This window comes from Plasmodium berghei (assembly GCF_900002375.2).
Source record: "Plasmodium berghei ANKA genome assembly, chromosome: 14".
Taxonomy (NCBI): Eukaryota; Apicomplexa; class Aconoidasida; order Haemosporida; family Plasmodiidae; genus Plasmodium; species Plasmodium berghei.
The window spans coordinates 191,726-204,250 of record NC_036172.2 but is presented as its reverse complement, the minus strand read 5'-3'; the positions used below and the strand labels follow the sequence as shown (position 1 = coordinate 204,250).

Here is a 12,525-nt window from a genome sequence, read left to right as displayed (position 1 = left end):
CAAATATTAAATATGCATTTTAAAAAGTGAATTTGCTGATTTCTGATAATCAAATTGATTGATCTTTCAAGCGTTTTTGTATCATATATGTATGTGTAACATTTTTTTCGCCATTGCCAAAAAAATAAAATATTTTAAATAAAATTAAATAATAAAATAGCTTTTATTATTTTTAATGTAATTTTTTCGTGTTTGCCTTTCAATAAATTTGCAAAGGGGAAAAAAGAAAAAAAGATAATAGTGCTTAATTATGTAAATATATATACCAATACAATGATAAAAAAAAAAAATACATGTAAAATAAATAACTCAAATACAATAAACATAGTAAACTTTTAAGGCTATTCAAGTATCATCATAAAAAATATACTTAAAAAATAATACAGATGTAGTAATAATAGCGATATGCATCTTTTTGCAATAGAATTACATGATTTAAAATAAAAATAAAAATATGTATATAAAGTTCCATGCGCTATATACTCTTAAGCGTGAAAAATAATATGTATATGATATACAATAAAAAAATATAATTATTTTCTACACATTTACGTATTATGTTAAAATACGTAAATTAAGAATGTGAAAATGAACTGTGTAAAAAAGTATTAGTTGCATTGAGGGAAAGGGTAATCATGATTATATATACAGAGATATTTAAAAAATTGTAAGTTACTAATTGTAAAATTTTATTTAAATGCTACAAAAGAAATATTTGTGATATACAATAAAAAATTTTAGCGATTTCCATGACATGCATTTTTTTCCTTATATTTCTGAACTTTATTCTGAAAAGAAAAAAACATAAAAAAAAATATGTAAAGTTAGCGTAAAAATTTTGTATCCTGATAAACCGAAAATATGATGAATCTTTGCAATTTTTACACATTTTATTATATAAAAGAATATAAATACAGTATAAAATATTTAATTTTCCTCGAGTTTTATTTTTTTTCATTAATGTTATTACTACGAACGTCTCCCGTAAAGTGGACACTTGATTTAATATGGTATGAACATTATCTGAAAGTAATTTTACACCAGCATATCCTTTCGGTCTTATAGTTATTTCAATTACATTTTGTAAAGGGTGAGGTTGTCTATATGCGGCGAATGTGACTTTAGGGTCTTGACAAAGAGATCTATGAATAAATATAGTGTGTGAAAAAGGAGATTAAAAAAATAACAGCAATAATAATCTTATTTTTTAAGCATTATATAAAGAACTTCAATGTTTATATATGTTATCATTATTATTTCTTACTGTTTTATTAAATTTCCTATTGTATGATCTTCTAATTTAATTGTAAATATGTTACAGTCCCCTTTATCTGATATTTGACATTTAACTCTATTAAAATAAAAAAAGAAGAAGTTTATTAAGTATATTATATTTTTAATTTGGTTATTATATAATATTCATTTGTTCAAAATATTAAAAAGAAAAACTTAAAAATTTTTAAATAAAAAATATAGCAATGAAATTCAGATATTCGTCTACATATGGATATGCAGGTGCATTTATTTGGATATTTGTAAGAGCGCCCATTTTTAAATACTAAAAATAACCAAACCCTCACAAACTCTGCTCAATATACGCATGTATGTGATAAATAATATTATTATTTCAAATGTTTAAGGCTTTCTTTATAAAATTGCCTTGCATATATTTGTTCATTTCGTTTCTCTCATCCTTTCTCGTGTCACTTCATATATCGATGCATGTAAAACATGTATCATATATATATATATATATATATATATGTATATTGTTACTTTTCTTCTCCGTGTGGTAGAACAAGCAAATCAACGTTTTCTGGTTTATTGGATAATGTTGGCACGGACATTGTTAAATTTTATTTGTTTTTGAAAATTTTTAATTATGGTGTTTTACCACTTGAAGCAATATCGCATTATTTTTAATTACTACTTTTTTTTCGTGTTTATGTTTCGAAAAAAATTCTTAGTTTTTCTTATAAAGTCTTATATGATAATATAATTATGGTGTTGACAATAATATAATATAGAAATTTAATGCAAAAGATGAAAAAAAACATTAAAATATATTAGTATCACATAAATGATATTAATAATCTATTTGTGGTTATTTTTGAAAGAATCCAATAAAAATAAAAATAATAACATTGGAACTATATTTTTTTCAGTTTTTATAATATAGCTTCATGCAAAATTAAATTTATTTTATTACTAAAATAAAATATGATATAGTAGCAGGATATTAAAGGAAAATATTATTCATTATATTTTTTCTTTATACAATAACAAAAATCTACAGAATAATTAAGTAATCAAATACGTTTAAAAAAATATTTCTTTATATTATATATGGTATTTTATTTGGGGAATTTTGAAATTTCAAGGAAATTATGAGCAATATCATAACTTGATTTTAGCTTGTTTTTTTAGTTTTTTTTTGTTATATATAGATAAATATGCATATATCTATGCCATCATTATTATCAAATGTGCATAGGACTGCTATTTTAAAGTTGAGATATCAATTATATTGTATTTATTCTTTTAATATATGTATTGCCTTTTTCTAGATGGTACACATGAGGTATTTAAAAGATACAAAATAATAAAGGAAACCATTAATTCCTATGTTTCATCAAAATAAAAAAATAGTAGATAAATCCTCGACTTTAAATATGATACATTAGAAAAGGTAATAAACTGGGTATATACAATTATTGCTTATAAAATAACTATTATTTTGCTATAAAATGTAATATATACATGATAAGACGTACAAATATGTTATTTATGTATATAATAATTTTTTTTTATTATATAGTATGATTATATTAATTATATGCTTTTGGAAGTTTTAAACCAATATAAAAATATATTTAATGAAAAAAGGGAATAAAACAAAGCATTTATACTTAAGACAATGATTGGCTACTTTGTATAAAGGATAAAACTGAGTTTAATTATTTTAAAAAAGTAATATACCAATTTGTAAAATAACAATTTTTTAAAATTTATTCTTCATGTATGTGGTGTGAATGAATAATTAATTGCAAGGATATAAAATACATATAAAGGGATATGTGATAGTTTCCGCACTTTTACAAAATGATACTAACATGAAAAAATTAACTCATTTATGTTTATATATTGGAAATAAATGTTTAATATGGTTTTATAGGCATTTTTTAAATTGTGGATATAGGAATATGCAGTATTTTATTCCGAATAATATGTGTATGCATGGGTGTATTGTTTTTTGCTTTATTCTTATATGAACATTTTTTTTGAGCATGCATACACATTATATTATAAGAAATATTCCATTGGAAAGACAAAAATTTGTATTTTTCTAATGTATTTGTATACATAAATTTCATATTAAAACATCATATTTTATTTGATAAAGAATCTACAAAATGCTTATATATTTTTAATCATGATTTTATGTGTAATTCAACAAAATTCCTTTTTTTATGTTTTCATTTGAAAATTTTCATATTTAAATAAATAATATAAAAAATATATGTGTTAGTTCCTTTTATAAAATAAACTTAGCAATAATTATTATTTTTATACACATACAATAAGAATGTGATTATTTTTTATTTGTGGTTTTATATAAAATGAATTCGGTTATATAATTTATTAATTTTTTTTGGTGTTTGTTGCATAATCAAAAACTGCGTAGATCTAGAGAATGTTTTAAATTTACCACACATACGATATGTGCACATATATGTATTATGGATTGGTTAAAGTCGGTGTGCAACTATATTATTTATTTTCATTTTGCTTTTTGGTTATTTTTCGTCTTCCTAAATATTGTATATACCAATTTATATATACCCTTTTTTTATCATAAGGACATATATGGATTTATATTTATGGAGATCCACATGTGATGACGTTTCTATATTATTTAAATTATAACTTATGTGTTAATGTATAATATATGAAGAATCAAAGCTTGTTTGCATTTTAATTCATATGAGTAAAGAAAAATAAAATGTGACAGTAAATACATATATTCATATGAAAAGGGGAAAACGTGCATATAAAATAACATTACCAAGTGTTGTATATCTTGTTATTTTTTCCACGAATAAACAAGTATATATATATGTGTTTAACCAACACAGAGAATTAAAAAAAGACAATGAAAAAAAAACAAAATAATTATACCAATATGCAAAAGGGAGAAGAAAATAATATTTCATTAAAATTGAATGACAATCCAATTTCAAAACAGTTAAAATATAAAATAGCTCCTGAATATTTTTTATTAAATAGAAAAGATGAAAATGATAAATATTATATGCTAAACAAAACAGATTGCATTGAAAATAAAAGACTCTCACTGAATATTAAACACACAAAAATAATATTGTGTGAAAACATAAAAAATAGGGCCAATTCTTTAAATTATGGAAATGGTTATAGTAATATTGATAGACGGGGAAGCAACAATATATCCTATTTAATGAAGCACAATATTCCTTTAAAAAATTATCACAAAAATAAAGGCGAACAAAATTGTACTCATCTACAAATGATGAAAAATAAAAATAAAGACCAAATAGAAAATGAGCTCAATAAAAACAATGGTATTTTCTCTACTTTATTAAATAAAAATAAAAAATTTATTTATAGTGATAAAAAAAAAAATCAAATTTTTTTTCCAAAAAAGAAAAAAGACAAGAAGGAAAAGGAGCATTATAAAAGTAATTTTGCAAAAAAAAACATTGTAAATTTATTGAAAAGGTCTTCAAGAAAACTTCTTGGGTCTAGTGAAAAGATCAATATTCTGAAATTCTTATTTTTGAAAATAAAAAAAAAAAATTATCAAATTATAAATAAAAATGATGATTTATCAATTAATTTAAAAAAAGATATCTCAACAGATTCTTATTCCCAAAATAAGGAAAATTCTATTCCTTTGAAAAATAAAGAAGACAAAGATGCTGAAAAAAAAGGAGAAAATTCATTTTTAAAAAGTTATAATGAACACAATAAGCGGCATTCAAAGAACAAGATAAAAATTATTTCTAATATTTTAATAAATGATAATAATACAATAAGTTGTAGAGAAAATTATAAAAATACAAAGGAAATTATAAGATCGGTTTCAAAAATAACTGAAAAGGATTATGAAAGTAAAAAAGTAAGTTCTAAAATTATGAAAAATTATTTTTCACATAAAGATAATAAAAGGAAAGAATATTATGAGTATGGTATGTTATATGATGAGAAGGATGCAGAAATGAATAAAATACCTTTTAAAAGTCGAACACAAAAAATGCATATTAAACCAGAAAATGTTATAAGCATTAATAAAATAAAAAAGAATAATTCAAAAAATAATATTGAACAAAATTATGCTAAAAATAATAATTCAAATTATAATCTAGATTTGTTAGAATATTGCATATTAGACATTAATATCAAAAGAGACGATTTTTTGAATAAGAATAAAAGGAATTTATCTGAAATTATACCAATTAAAATAACTAAAAATTATATAAATTCATATAATGATAATAAGGGGAAAAGCTGTGAATTTGTTAAAAAGGAGAGACGTGGAAAAAGTGATAACAGTCACTTAAGTAGCAAAAACGATCATCACGATTTTGTATATCATGGAAATATAGTTTTAAAAAAAATCCCCAAATCAACAAATGGCGCGAAAAATGTGCACCTCAATGAAGAATATAATACACAATCTCATAAAAAATATAATAGAAAAAAAGAATTAAAACTTTTTAAGTACAAACGGAATAAAGCAAAAATAAATAAGCAGGCTAAAATATATAAAACAGATGAAGTACATGAAAATATAAACAATAACAAGACTCGTACAAGTTTTATAGATGGAGAAAATGACAAAAAATGGAATTACTTCAATTGGTTAGGAGAGGAAAAAAACGATAGTATAAGTCGTAGAAAATCTAATAATTATATTGATTCTTCAGATTATAAAAGAAATGGTAAGGAACTGAAATATTGCAATAAAAATGGCGCATTAGATAATATCATAAAGAACAAATATGAATCTTATTCAGATTCCAATTTTACATATGATAAAAACCAAATAAGGAGACAGAGAAAAAATTTATTTCAATATATATATGAAAAAAATAAAAACAAAAGGGAAAACCAAAAAGGTTTAAACAAAAGTGAAACTCAATCAGATAAGGTTAAAAAAAAAAATATATACCCCATTAGTTTAAGTATAAATAAAGATCTCGAAGGTTCGATAAGAACAAAAAGTAATGCAACAAAAGATGTAAACAAAAAAAAAAAATTTGAAAAAAACAATATGAAAATACAAAATTTTATAACCAAAGATGAATTATTTGATATATGTATAAAAGAGGAAAATTATTTAAAAAATGAGGAGTCATATTTAAAAACAAAAAATGAAGAAAAAAAGAGCGACAAAGACATGACGAAAAGCGATCATTTTGTAAAATCACGTAATTTAAACACCCCATATAAATTTCTAGGTATAAATAATAAAGACAAATCTGAGAATAATATTAAAATAACTGAAAAAGGTATTAAACCTGATATACGAAAAGACGAAATAATAATACCAGAATATTACATATTATCAAATACAAGGGAAATTAAAAATGAAAAACCCAATGGAAACATGAAAAATAAATCGAGATATGAAAAAAATGCAGAAATCGAAAAATGCACTAATAATATAGACCAAAAAATAAACAATAGTGAAGAGTATAACAAAAATATAGATAGTATTATAGCGCATCTCAGCAGAAACAACTCGAGTGATAATATGAATAATGAAACAAAAAAGATCAGTATAATAGAAAAGGACAAACATAATGGTTTAAAATTTTCTGAGAAAATGCCTGATTTATTAAATGTATTAAGTAATGAAAATAAGTTAATTACTAAAATAAATAGGAATGGTATTAACTCAAATAGCTATAATAATGCAAAAGACGATAAAAATTCAATTTATGATGATCATGCATCATACATGAATTGGGAATTTAACATTAATAATCTGATTACTAGCGTTTCTAAAGAGGAATGCGATGTCATTGATGATTATAAACATGAGAAAAGAAACAAGAACTACTTCAAAACAGATAGTGTAACAATTATGGATAAATGCAATGAGAATGCAAAAAATACAAATAAAAGGGATAGGAGAAAAAAACTTTCGTTTTATTTTATGAAATTTAGATATTTTCGATATTTATTTTCGGAATATAAAAAAAAGAAAAACATTGTGATTCCTATTAACGAACATAGATCAAGCAAAGTTTTTAGAAAAAAAAAAAAAAAGTTTAAAAAGATTAGTCTATTAAACTTATATGAAAGGAAAAAAATATTGCAAACTTGTGCAAATGATAGTTGTATGAATACACATAAGGAACATTGTAATTTAGGTGAATTTTTATTGGGTAAACAAAAGGGAAAATATAAAGTATGTTTTAAATTTTCAATAATTTGTTGTGTTTCGTTTTTTTTCCATATTAACACATTTGTGAGGGTGTTTAAAAAGCGTATTTATTTGTTCCTTTCTATCATGTATTATTTTGTTTTATTAATAATTTTATTTTTTCATTTTGGCTTGTTTCAAAAGGGAAGAAAAACAGTTGTTCTCGATTTAGACGAAACACTTATTCACAGTAGTCTACGAAATGATAAAGGGAGTTCTTTTAGAATTAATGTATGGAAGAATGTAATAGTTTATGAAAGGAATAAGAAAATATATAAAATTCCATCCATTTTTATGCCTTTGTTAGCATTTTGTTTATATTTTTGTAATATATATTTTTTCGTTTTTAGATTGAACTGGGTAATGAAAAATGCTTCATTTATGTGAATAAAAGACCAGGTTTGAAAATTGCACATTTAATAATAATTAGAGCGATGACGATGATAATATAATGAAAAATATCATTGCCACATATATACTTATTCATTTTTTATTAAAAGGTGTAGACTATTTCTTTCAAGAGATATCGAAGTATTACGAGATAGTAATTTTTACAGCAAGTATGCCAAAGGTATAAAAATGCAATAAAGCTGTATATTAATAAGAAGCCTGATGATACCAATATGCACATTATATTGCCTTTACTATTTATTAATTTTATTTTATTTTAATTTTTTTAAAACAGTATGCAAATGCAGTTATTGATAAATTGGATGTCAATAGAGTTTGCTCGTATCGATTATTTAGAGAATCTTGCACACTTTGGTATAAAAATTTCCATAATAATGCACATACACAAATACAAATAGTTTGCGTTGCATTAATAGCATGTAATAAAAATAAATAAATATAGATAAATATTTATTTTTGGATATTTCAGGAATAATAACTATGTAAAGGACATACGATTACTTGGGAGAGATTTAAAGAATGTTATCATTATTGATGTAAGAATAAATATATGTTAATATGTGAATAACTACATATATATAAGTAAACATTATTTTTGCGCATATTTTTCAGAATTCCACCTACGTTCAAAAATTTTGCGCAGATAACTGTTTCTTAATAAAAAGCTGGTAGAAATATATTCATACATTTTGCATATATAATTATATCAGGATATTAATGTTAAATTATGGTTTATGGTATTAATTATTATTTAATATGCGCATATATTTATTTTAGGTTTGATGATCCCACGGATACAGAGCTATACAAATTAATACCCTTTCTAAAAGGAATATCAAACAAGGTGAAACATTTTGAATAGCTACTTTTTATATGGTTTAATACGATTTACATCGTGCAAAGTTTACAGCAAATAAATATAATTAATCACGTTTTTAATTATATATTTTTTCGATATAGCGGCAAAAGTTGCGTATTCACAATATCAGTTATTTAATACAAGTTTAAACTGTGCTTTATTTTTCTTTCCTATAGATATCAATTATAAACGAATTGAAGGCATATAAAAAATTGAAAAAGAAGAAAAGAAATGTTATTAAAAATATTTAAAAATATATTATAGCTGCATATTCAATCGTTTGTGTTATTATTAATTTGTTATATTTTAATTTTTAAATTCGATCAATTAGTAAACTATAAATATGATTTTCATTAATTTAATAATGTGTGATTCTTATGAATTTCGCACTCCTTCAAAAAAATATATACATGCCATTTTTTTATTATTTATTTTTTTTTTTGTGTGTATTTAGTTATATAGGAAACATTTTCATGTTGAATTTATTTTATTACAAACGAAGCTTTTATGAATTGTTTATACATATGTAAATATTTTTACTTGTTATAAGTATTGCTATAATTTTATACTTATACGATATTTGCAATATATCACATTTTATTGACTGTATTTTTAATAAATGCTATTTGGTGAAAAGTAATCAAGAATACGAAAAAAACAAATATATAGGTAGCTGAATAGGAAGAAGAATATGCATTTTTTTTGTGAATGTTATACAATTATTCCTTATTTAATATAATTTATTTTTTATAAAATTATAACGACTTGGGGGGAATACCAAATTCCTATGGTTAAAATATTAGTTGTTATGCATATAAAATATATTTGATGCTATATATGCATTACATTATATAAAAATTGTGGCTCTCATTAAATTATAAAAAAATAATAGTGCATATTTAAAATAATTAAAAAAAAAATACTGCATATAAAAAGCATACAAAATTACAATTAGCTTTATATATTAAGAAATTAATTTAAAATTATTTATGTGTTTTATTTATATGTTCCTTTTATTGTATTGCTACATCTTAATCATATATTGCTGAAAATGTAGCTAAATACAGAGCATAATATTTACAGCTATAGCAAACATAAAATTTTAGCTAATTAAAAAAAATGTTAAGTTTGTATTATTAATTTATAATATATTATATTAAACGAATTATAATTATATATTACGCATTTCATAAAAATTTAAGCAATATAAACAATATTAATTTATTTTGTTTGATATCATGTGAATGTTTAAAATATGTTTTGATAATTAATTTTTCCATGCTCTTATAATATAAATATAAAATACATTCGCCCCTCCATAACCAAATTAAATTACATAGTAAAATGGTAAAAAAAGCAAAAAAATTATAAAATATGTTTCAAACTATAATGAGGAAACCTTTTGTATGATGATATATAAATACGATAAATTCTCGAGTCCTGAGAAATCACTGAACTCAAATAAATTCTCAGTTGAGCGAGGGTTTAAACTGAAGTAAAGAAAAATCTGACGAAAGGTTTCTCATATATATTATATATGCTTGTGTATAAGAATGTTCAGAAGTTTTTTAAAATAAAATTTACCATAATAATAATTTATCCGAGTGTATTATATTAAAATTTTATAACATTATAAAAGCTTATGGTCTGTGTATATTGAATTTTTTAAGAAATAAGAATGAATTATTAAAAAAAATACAATTATTTTTTATTTTTAAAACATATATAAAAAGTTTACACAAAAAACAAAAAGATAAAGGACTAAAAACGCGTTTTTTATGCAATTGAATGTTTAAAAAAATATAGGCATTTGTAGAGTATGTATATGCATATAATTATAGGTTTCGGCTTCGTATGAACGGATCTGTTATACCAACTATTTTTCCTTCGCTAAGACATTTATATAATGGCATCGTCCTATTCACAACATTATAAAAAAGGAAATAAACAGGTTTTAATTAAAAATAACTATAATAAAATTTATTATATATAGCTATAACACACAAATGGTATATATATGTGTAATTATATTATATATACCTATTTTGTATAACTGTAAGATTCTAATGCATATATTTTTTATGTCATCATAATCTACATCAAAAAGCTTGAACCAATTAGTTTCCTGTGGGTAATAATATGTATATATCTTTATTGATGTGGATGTACAGTGTATACAATATGTATTATTTTAAAGTTTCATATATGAGATTGTCGTGTATTATACCTTGATTAACGGTATATTTAGTTTATAAGCTGCCAAAAATATGCTAGCGACTGCGATGCAACGTGGTTGATATTCGCAACACAAAGTTGTTCTCATGCTTAAAAAAGAAATATAATGCCGTATATTATAATATAAAATAATACGGATATATGTAATTACACATTTGAATATTTTGCAATGGCAATTAATGAATGATATATTTCGTTTGAACTAAATTATTATTCGAATAAAAAATTTGAGTTTACCTATCATTTAAAAATCCCCATGATATTTGTGCTAACTTCTTTGTCATATCATCATCAAATTGGTTTAAGTTATTAAAAAGCGAATGAATATAAGGCAAAAGAAATGAGTGTGGGTGTTGATTTATTTTATGAATTAAAAATCCGATATCTTTTAGTATCAAAAGTTCATATGTAAAAATTTCAATTTTCATGTCTTTATATTCCTGAAAATTATAATGAAATATTATTATATAGATAATACAAAGGTTTTTCAACAAATATTTCTTCATACAAATGTATAAATTTTTTAATAAGCTTGTACCTGTGATTCGATGTCAATTTTAAAATGGTCTACCTTGATATTTTTCACATCAAAATAATAATGCTTACTTTTTAATTCTTCATATTTATATAAAAAATAAAAAGTATTGATAATTTTATAAACGCTACAAAAGTTTTCTTCTAATTTGCAGGCCAAATATAATGACGAAGGCGCAATAATCTAAATAGAGAATAAATATATAATATATATAGGTACATAGTTTGCTTATATTTTGAAAATGCAAAGAACTGGCAAACATAAAATCCCATGAGAGTGTGTGAAAGGAAAATATAGTTTTTCTCATAACAATACCTTTACATCAAAATCAGTTAATGACTTTTTAAAATAAAAACGGTGAAACAAAACTTGGCTTGTTGCAATTGTAACAGCCTTACGTTTTAAAATAATTCCAGCTTCTTGTAGCAACTGGCATGCATATATTCTTAATTTTATTTCATCAATTTTTGGAACATTTTTTTTTTCACTAGGAGTTTCAATATTTTCTTTATTAATTAGAATTATATCATTAATCATATTTTACAGAGATGTGTTATTTACGTATTATTTTATTTTATTAAATAAAAATTTATTAAATTTTGTTATAACATTTAGTAGATGATATTATAATAACGTTTAAAAAATATGGGAAATAAAAATAAAAAAAAGAGTAAAAAAAATATATAATTACTTTAGTTTACATATGTTTATGTTTATTGAAAGACAAATGGGTATCATAAAACACGAAGAATTGAATGCAAGAAATATTTTAATAAATATTTCCGTAAACAAATAATTTATTTTCATGAAATACCAACATAAAAATATTTATTTAAGTAAAAAATAGAAAAATGATAAAATAAACTAAAAAAAAATAAACTAAAATATCGCATTATATTTTGTAATGTTCACAATAAAAATATTACAGTGTATAATTAAAATTAGTAAAATGTTGTGATATTTCTCTATTGTTAAACTGGTTCTGCACAAATACAAAGAGGTATGCATATGTAA

The 12,525-nt window shown here is 22.2% G+C and overlaps 3 protein-coding genes and 1 non-coding gene across 4 annotated transcripts; 2 read left to right on the top strand and 2 right to left on the bottom strand.

The window, feature by feature from the left end:
- Positions 1-737: 737 nt before the first annotated feature.
- On the bottom strand, positions 738-1,847 carry PBANKA_1403400 (DNA-directed RNA polymerase II subunit RPB11, putative; the record flags this gene model as incomplete). The annotated part of the gene is made up of 4 exons (XM_034567350.1): positions 738-788; positions 971-1,142; positions 1,265-1,351; positions 1,777-1,847. The coding sequence occupies 4 exons, from the start codon at positions 1,845-1,847 to the stop codon at positions 738-740; spliced, it is 381 nt and encodes a 126-aa protein (XP_034423856.1).
- Positions 1,848-4,153: 2,306 nt separating this feature from the next.
- Positions 4,154-8,992, top strand: PBANKA_1403300 (NLI interacting factor-like phosphatase; the record flags this gene model as incomplete). The annotated part of the gene is made up of 9 exons (XM_034567349.1): positions 4,154-7,456; positions 7,616-7,702; positions 7,822-7,870; positions 7,972-8,042; positions 8,157-8,236; positions 8,352-8,418; positions 8,495-8,550; positions 8,660-8,726; positions 8,918-8,992. 9 exons carry the CDS (start codon positions 4,154-4,156, stop codon positions 8,990-8,992), a joined length of 3,855 nt encoding a protein of 1,284 aa, XP_034423855.1.
- A 1,150-nt stretch (positions 8,993-10,142) lies between these two features.
- Positions 10,143-10,264, top strand: PBANKA_1403250. Its single transcript, XR_002688191.1, has one exon. It is a non-coding gene; the product is annotated as a small nucleolar RNA snoR16 (small nucleolar RNA).
- Positions 10,265-10,617: 353 nt separating this feature from the next.
- Positions 10,618-12,048, bottom strand: PBANKA_1403200 (cyclin, putative; the record flags this gene model as incomplete). The annotated part of the gene is made up of 6 exons (XM_034567348.1): positions 10,618-10,658; positions 10,782-10,866; positions 10,969-11,065; positions 11,214-11,416; positions 11,515-11,694; positions 11,827-12,048. The coding sequence occupies 6 exons, from the start codon at positions 12,046-12,048 to the stop codon at positions 10,618-10,620; spliced, it is 828 nt and encodes a 275-aa protein (XP_034423854.1).
- Positions 12,049-12,525: the final 477 nt, after the last annotated feature.